Source organism: Fulmarus glacialis, unplaced genomic scaffold (assembly GCF_000690835.1).
Source record: "Fulmarus glacialis isolate BGI_N327 unplaced genomic scaffold, ASM69083v1 scaffold10203, whole genome shotgun sequence".
Lineage (NCBI taxonomy): Eukaryota > Metazoa > Chordata > Aves > Procellariiformes > Procellariidae > Fulmarus > Fulmarus glacialis.
In genome coordinates, this window is record NW_009204877.1 from 36,148 (window position 1) to 44,457 (window position 8,310).

General features: G+C 42.0%; 1 protein-coding gene across 1 annotated transcript; it reads left to right on the forward strand.

Moving 5' to 3' along the window:
* On the forward strand, positions 1–7,076 carry LOC104072012 (serpin B12-like). The gene is made up of 7 exons (XM_009575161.1): positions 1–168; positions 1,758–1,871; positions 2,212–2,343; positions 3,186–3,303; positions 4,546–4,688; positions 6,386–6,556; positions 6,678–7,076. Exons 1-7 carry the CDS (start codon positions 1–3, stop codon positions 7,074–7,076), a joined length of 1,245 nt encoding a protein of 414 aa, XP_009573456.1.
* The last annotated feature ends 1,234 nt before the right edge of the window (positions 7,077–8,310 follow it).

Consider the following 8,310-nt stretch of genomic DNA (forward strand, 5'->3'; position numbering starts at 1 on the left):
ATGGGCTCCATTTCTAGACCAATTACTGAGTTTTGCCTTGATCTCTACAATAAGCTCAACAGAAATGCAGAGGACACAAACATCGTCTTCTCTCCAATGAGCATCTGTGTTGCCCTGGCCCTGGTCCATCTAGGTGCAAAAAACAACACTGCTGCTCAGATAGAGAAAGTAAGTATTAACAAAACATGCTGAGATGCTTCCACATTGCTCGTTGTTCCCTTAATGAAAATGTTGGGCATCCTAGCACGTGTGTGAGAGTCTCATAGGAAATAAACATGAATACAAGCACAGGTGCTGCCTTCAGTCGTGCTTGGTGGGCTATGATCCTTGCCATCTGCTTGTGTGAGTCGCACCATGGCTCCATGCAGACTCAGGAGCATGGAGCAAGAGGTGAATGAGAGGAGGCGATACAGCGGGGCACTCTGGCTTTCCCCCAGCCTGCTGCCAGAATATCAGACTTTGTTTCAAAATTATGGGCAGGCGCTTCCTCTCGCAGTTCCTATGAGAATCCTGAAAGCGTGAGTCTGGGTGGGTAGTGGGGAGAGTTGCAGAAACCTGAAGTGATTGCACCTGCGTAGCTGGAAGCATTAGCTCGCTTATCACTTATGACATTCAGAAGTCAATATGTCTCACCTGCAGAGCTCACAGGGACCCAGGTGGGCAGGGAGGGAGTGAAGAAGGCCACCTCTCTGATCGCTGTGGCTTTACTCCCCACAGTGCAAGTTCTGCTTTCTACAATATTTCTTCTCTTGTTTGTGCCCATGCGCGGTGAAAGACCAGTAATCCTAAGGCAGAGGTTCTTGTCAGTAGCTCGCTCTGTACTCGTAGAGCTTCATCCATCATACCCTAACACTGTCATGTGCACAGTCTGACTGCTGGGTCACCGGCAGCCAAGGTAGACATGCCCTCCTCACAAGGTTCCCAGGGTGTGGTGGGTTGACCTTGGCTGGTGGCTGCCAGGTGCCGACCCAGCCGCTCTCTCACTCCACCTCTTCAACAAGGACAGGGAGAGAAAATAAGATGAAAAAGCTTGTGGGTCGAGATAAGGACAGGGACATCACTCACCAATTACTGTCAGCTCTGTTCGACATGGGGGCAGCCCCCGATCTCTTCGCACAGAAGCCACCCCTGCAGCCCTCTGGCTACCATAACCTTGCCACATAGACCCAATACACAGACTCTTGCTTATTTAAGAAAAGCAATGGGGATCCAGTGTCCTCAATAAAAAAGATTAAGTCTATGTATGATGCAACATTATTATAATGGAGAAGCTACTGGAAATTTTTCAGCGAGATATTTGCACATTAGAAACAAGGACTGGTTTCCATTAAGAGCGCTGTGGTTTTGATATATTTCCTAAGCTGATGCAAAGATTAAGAATGGTTATAAAAAGCCAGTTTTGATGTTTTCAAAGAAAACTATTTTTATCTCTTTGCCTGAGGCAAATTTCTGTTTTCAAATTTAAGGTAACTGTAGCAATAAAAATACAAATCAAATGTAAACATTTCGAGGTAGTGGAGAGTAACATTTTGTTAGGAATTAAATGCAAGTTCTTCTTGGTTTGCTAATATAGAAATGTGAATTTGAACATGAATATATGAACAATTTCAAGCCTGTCATTTCAGCTTGACTGAAGCTGAGAAAATATCTTCCATAAATCTACACCATTTATCCAGGACAGCATTGCAAATCTTTTAAACAAGGAAAATGCTTTTATCCCAGTTTCAGTTGCCATAATTTGGCATCTTCAACTGCAGGTGCTCCACGTCAGGAAAGCTGCAGGAAGAATGAGCCTTGGATCTGACCTTGAGAGTGCAGTCCCCGAAATGGAGCCAGAACAAAGCCGGGAAAGACAATCATCCCTCTCACAGGTATGTCCTGGGGTGGGGAGCACAGGAGGCTTTTCTTCACTGCACGGTAGTTTACTAGTTATAAAGCACTAGAGTTTACCACTGGAGGGAGTCAAGATCACATGCACAAAGTCTGCCTAATCCACTAGGAAATGCCTCATAAAAGGTGTTATTAAGGGCCAAGTCTTCCACGAAGTCAATACCAAAGCCTTCAGTGATCTCATCTGAAGGAGGATCAGGCTGGATTTAAAAATCAGTACAACAGGAATTAGACCTATAGTGTAATCTAATTAGGATGCAAATTAACAACCAAAGCTATATGGAGGAATCGTTATAATTGTTGTGTTTGTAATATTCCTAGTGTAACAAGGATGGGGACCTTAACCATAAAGCGTTCCAGGCACTGCTTTTACAAATACAAAACCTTGGTGAAAGCTATGTTTTAACCCTGGCCAACAATCTCTTTATACAACAAGGATTTGAACTCCAGCAGGTAAGTTGCCTGTGTCTGACTTAAAGCTTCCCTGTAACTGTGAGCCTCGCTGTTGCCCCCCTCGTGTGTATTTTGGAGCACTTGATGTGCTTCTTGGAGTCGTATCTCCCTGGGGCTGGTGGAAAAGAGACAAGTGTGTCAGCTTTTAATTCTTTCATTTAAAAAAACCCCACCCTGTGAATATCAATGGCTATAGAGCAAAAATAAAGCAGGAGTCTGTCTGCTTTTGGCATATGTCTACACTCAGCCAGAGGTGTGACTACAGCCAAAACCGGCCTATTCAAGCTGTCTGCAAGGTACTTCTGGGCTTGCAAGTGGCACGACTGGGGCAGCAGTAAGCTTGGAGAGGGCTTATCACCTGAGATGTTATATAGTTTCATGCGTAGAGCTGCTGGGCTGAACTTACTCCTTTCTTACTGAATGACAGAGTGGTCTCTAGATTACCTAGTATGGATATCTTGCTAGTCACATCTTTGCTTTGCTGTCAATTATTTCTGTTGAATGATTTGGATACTTAAGCATTAAACAACACATCTTGCATCTTCTCTAATTTTTTATTTTTATCTGGACCTCAGGTAGGCAGTTCTCCATGGGAAGACTCTTTCTTGTGGCTTTCTTTTTAGGTATTTACTTTTTTGCCTATGCAATAGAATAATTCTCTCTTCTTCAAAGATTCTCTGAATAGACTGCAGCTAGTTGATGTTTCCAAAATGAAATTTTGCCTTATGGAGTCAACAGATCCCTCACCATTTCTAAAATAGTTCTGAACCATTGATTTATTTCAAAAGGGAACAAGTGCTTAACAGATTTGACCAATTCATAATCTTTATTTTGCTTTACAGCAATTTCTAATGTGCACTAAGGAACTGTATGGAGCAATGCTGCAAACAGTGGACTTTCACGGTGCTCTTGAAGCCGCCAGAATAAAAATTAACACTTGGGTTGAAAGTGAGACACAAGGTAAAGCAAAGCAAAACCATAGCCATACTATCACTGCCTTCTTCCACTGCTTCAAAAAAAGAAATTCCAGGGTATGAAAAGCAAAGGCCTGTTCATGTTTCTGGGTGTTCAATCTTATGCTGTTTAAAGACAGTTTGTCTTCCCATCCACTCTTGAAATACTGGAGTAAGTTATCAGCTAAATTATTTCTGAATTAAAGGTGTGTTTGCTGTAAAATACTTTTGTATTCCCACCCTTATGCCTGGCATGATAATTGCAATAATACCTATAAGGCTTGACCAGACAAATTGCTTCCGCGAACAGCCACAGGGACATGACAGCAGGGGATGGAAGCTGTGAGCTTCATGGTGAGACTGGGAACAACCTGGGGGAGGAGGGGGGACGACCGAGGACCTGGTTATATGTAGAGTGATGCCCACAAAGATGAGAGATGTGACCGCCAGCAAGACTCACTATCACAAGTGACAATCAACCAGCTCTTGTCCTTAACAGGCTAGTAGGGGCCATTGGCTCTTGCCGATTAGACTAAACATGGTATATGCCATTTTCCTGTAGTTTTGCCAGAGCTGCAGTAGCAGCGGGATGAGAATTTTCTGAATCTTCTGGCTGAACATAAACCAGAACTTGCTGGGGGACAGGCAAATAGATTTGAAGGTTTCTGTAATTTCTCAGTTGCCCATCTCCTGACCAAACCTGTCCTTGTACTGGCAGAGTGGCCTGTGACTGGTGTGGGAAAGAGCTGTTAACCCCAGTTGGTTCCCAGTAAGAGGGCTTCAGGAGCCATCTTGCATGGGGTTAGGAGCCATCGTTGCTCTGGGTGCTCATGTGAAACCTGTGGACCTGCTAACTCCTACTTCAGTCTCTGAGTAGAAGGTCAAAAGCTCCACAGCTGGTTTACTGCTGTGCTTGGTGCAAAGGGAAAGATGCCCTCATGTAAACCAAAATATGTGATTAATGGTGCTGCCTCCTTCCCCGTGGTTAATGTCACCTGGTACATATGTATGGCCACTGACACTGACAGTTGGCTAATTTGGTGACCCCAATCCCTCCTGTCCTCCCTGGCTGGTAACAGTGCAGAGGAATCTACCATTTTTTTGCCTATATTGTCCCCGTCCTTTGAATAAATCAGGAACTGGATTTCTAAGTTTCTCCAAAACTAAGTTCACAGACAAGTAATTGAATCTCAGTCCAGAGTCTTAACGATAACTAGCAAATACTTGGGTATTCCAAAATTTCCTTTAGGTAAAATCAAGGAACTCTTTCCTCCTGGTGTGATCGACGCACATGCATTGCTGGTGCTGGTGAATGTAATCTACTTCAAAGCATCCTGGGAACACAAGTTTGAGGAACACAAAACAGTACAGAGAGATTTTAAAGTGAATCAGGTACATCTGCATTCTGTAAATCTTAATATTATTTACCCTAGATACTGTGAACAATGAAGCGAGCATAACATAGAAGCACAATGTCCAGGGCACAGCTGCCCTGTGAGCAAGGTGTGGGTGTGCTGGGAACTTAACCTGCCTCTCCTGTTGGGAAGAGGTAGCAGGAGGGTCTTCCACAGAAAAGCATAATCTTTACTAAAAATGTGTGTTAGACTCAGAAGTTGCAACAACTCAGAGTTTTGCTTTGGTGACTGGCAAAACACAACTGTGAGCCTTGTTTAGCACTTTTGAACATAGTAGTCATTACAAATAGTTGTCATGGATGGAAGCGAACCTGAACATTCCATTTCATGCAGGCTCCAGGGGGTCATCCTGGCGTTTATATGTTCAATACATTTTAACATTAGCTATGTATTCGAGAGATTAAAACAAACAGACCAAACAAACTAGACCAGATAGTAACAAACTACAGATATACAGTTGCAATTTGAAAAAGGAAAAATTCTTATAGGGTATTTTGGTTTATTTGTAGTATTTACAACATTTGAAGGTTTATTTTAAATGTATTTTAATTTTTAGCCCTTTTTTCCTTCCATAGGGTTATCACCAAAGCCTTCATTGTTCAATTTAATGTATTGTCAATATGGTTGCAAAGTTAGTTCTTTGACAAGCACATTCCTCCAAGTATTGTGTGCGCCATTTAAGCCTAACAGATGTTATCAGAAAAGACTTCCATTTAATTCAGTTTTGTCTTTTTTCCATATCTTGTGCCAATATTCTATTAGTTCTCATCCATGACAAAAGGAAAAAACACAACAGATTTAGGTCTGATCTTAACTTGCAGAGCTTTGTATGGGAAAAAGTCTCTTTTTAGTGTTCCTCATAGATCAAAGAAAAAGGTCAGAAAAACATATATTTCTAGTTATCATGTTATCATCTAGTTAAGACACCAGTAAGAAACTGTCGTATTGAGTACTTATATTTGTGACTTTAAATATATCTTTGAATATGGATATTGACAATGGTCTATAGCTGAGAGCATTTGGTGCGCTGCTGCAGTAGCAGAAACTATGAGATAGGGAGAAGCTGTATAGATTTTTCTTCATATGCTAATCAATACTAGCAGGATTTTTTTCTGAAAATGTCATCTACCAAAATTCTTCTTTCACTGTTTTAGAAGTTAGCTAAGAAGTTAGCTAACTGTAAAAGGAAACTTGAGTCTTTACACAGCTTTCAAACAACCCCGTCACAAAAAAGGCAAGATAACAAGACCTAGAAGAGCATGCCTGAGAAAGGCCATGATTTTGCTCTTAACCTATTTATTGCTTCCTGTCTAAACAATCAGTCTGATAAGTAACAGCCTGATTCTTGCAGTGCTATTTCTTCTTTATTCCAGTCCAAGTTAGGACTTGCAAATCCAACCAGCATTAGCCTGTTTGGAAGTGTAACACTATTAAGCAACTTCACCATCTGATCAGTTGCAGGGAAATTGTTTTTTTTTCAGAGAATTATCCCCTTCATTTATGCACGGCAAAGCCGATGTTTTGTGTGTCACTGTAGATGCAACAAAATAAAGAAAAATGTTTAGCCTAGCAACAATTACTGCTGAAACCCTGACTACTGACATTACACCTATAATAAGTTTAAATGTTAAGAGCTGTATTGCTTAAGTGACTGTATAATTTTCTTTTAAATAGAATGAGAAAAAACCTGTGCAGATGATGTATCAGAAGGGCATGTTTAAATTAGGCTATATTGAGGAGATGGGTGCTCAGGTCCTTGAACTCCCTTATGCTCAGAAGTCACTGAGCATGATCATCCTGCTGCCAGGTGACATGGCTGATGGATCTACCAGTGGATTGGAGCAGGTAAGGCAGTATCTATCATGGACTATGGCTGAAAGGTGGTTGTCTGAATTAAGGCTGGGTAAAGATCTAAACTTTTCAAAGCTGCCTACGTATTCTAAGCTCTTTTTTCCCCATCTTCTAGATTGAAAGCACAATGACCTATGAAAATTTAATGCTGTGGGCCTCTTCAGAGCACATGTTTGAGACAAGAGTGGAGGTATACCTCCCCCGATTCAAGCTTGAAGGCACCTTTAACCTCAATGAGGTATTACAAGAGATGGGGATGACTGACATCTTCACTAAATCAAAAGCTGATCTTTCTGCAATGTCGTTTGCAAAAACGCTGGTACTGTCAAATGTTGTCCATAAGACGTACGTGGAAGTCAATGAGGAAGGCACCGTAGCAGCAGCTGGTACAGGAGCTGTCATTGTGAGGAGGTCTCTCACAGAGGTGTTTATGGCTGACCACCCTTTCTTATTCTTTATTAGACACAATCCTACCAATACCATTATTTTCTTTGGCAAACTCTGCTCGCCTTAAAATCAGGGCCATTTTCTAACGTTGTGAGAAACAGCTGGATGAAAATCAGAAGTAGTATTTTTTTCCCAATGCATTCTTAATCCTTTGACAGCTAGTTTGCATTTCAAAGTAATCACTGCAAGCAGTTTAGCTTAGAACCCATCAATTGGATGCTCTGCTGCTGGGCTTCTTGAATTGCAAATACTGATCTGAATCCAAAATAGGAGTAAATTTTGCCTGAACTTCACTGAATACGAATAACATTTTGTTTCCTCGATGCCCACGTATGCTCCTGTATTCCTTACAGTTCCCCAGCCATGTAGTGTAGTACAGCACCTTCCTGGGCTTGCGAAGGTGGAATTGGTATGCTGCTGTCTGATGAGAGTTGTATGCAACAATTTTCAGTTAACTGCCAGTAAAAACAGAGCAACCCCTGCTCTGTATTTTTTGATTCCTGGCCAGCTGTGTCCTGGTCAGCAGAGAGGTGATTTAGAGACACTTTTTCCTTACCTGTGTTCTGTAGCTGTGGCAAATCCTTTGGACAGTGGGGACCTGGCCATGATAATTCCCTTTCCTGTAGCAACTGCCAAGTAGGAGATACTTATTTACAGCAAATACACTTATTTACTGATAACTGTACCGCTTTCTCCCCAGTGATATGTACTGGATCTGCCTTTCTGCTATTCTGCATTATATAAAAAGCTTATGCTAAAAGCAGCTTTGGCTTCATTTATTTATTTAGATGTATGCCTACATCTAAAGTGTCATCTTACCAATTGGAAGAATGATGTGATATGTACTCCCTTCATGACCCCTGGATCTTCTTGTGTGAGTTTTTAGTAGTAGCATTGGTTTTTATGACAATGACAGTAGGAATATTCAGTCAGGGAAAAGGACAGGATTCTGCCCTCATGGACACCTCTAGAAAGGGAGTTGATTACAACAGTAATTATGTATACAGGAGGGCAGGATTTGGGCCCTCTTTTTACTGGACTTTTTCTGCATTCATTTTTGAAATAAAAGCTCACAGAACGGTCGAGGTCAGAAGGGATGTCTGGAGGTCATTTAGTCCACCTCCCCTGCTCGAGCAGGGCCACCTACAGCCAGTTGCCCAGGACCATGTCCAGATGGCTTTTGGGTATCTCCAAGGATGGAGACTCCACCACCTCTCTGGACAACCTCCCTTAAGGCCCCCCTAAATTCTCAAATGACTCCAAAGAGAATTTTGTATGCACGGTGTCTGCAGGAACAGGAT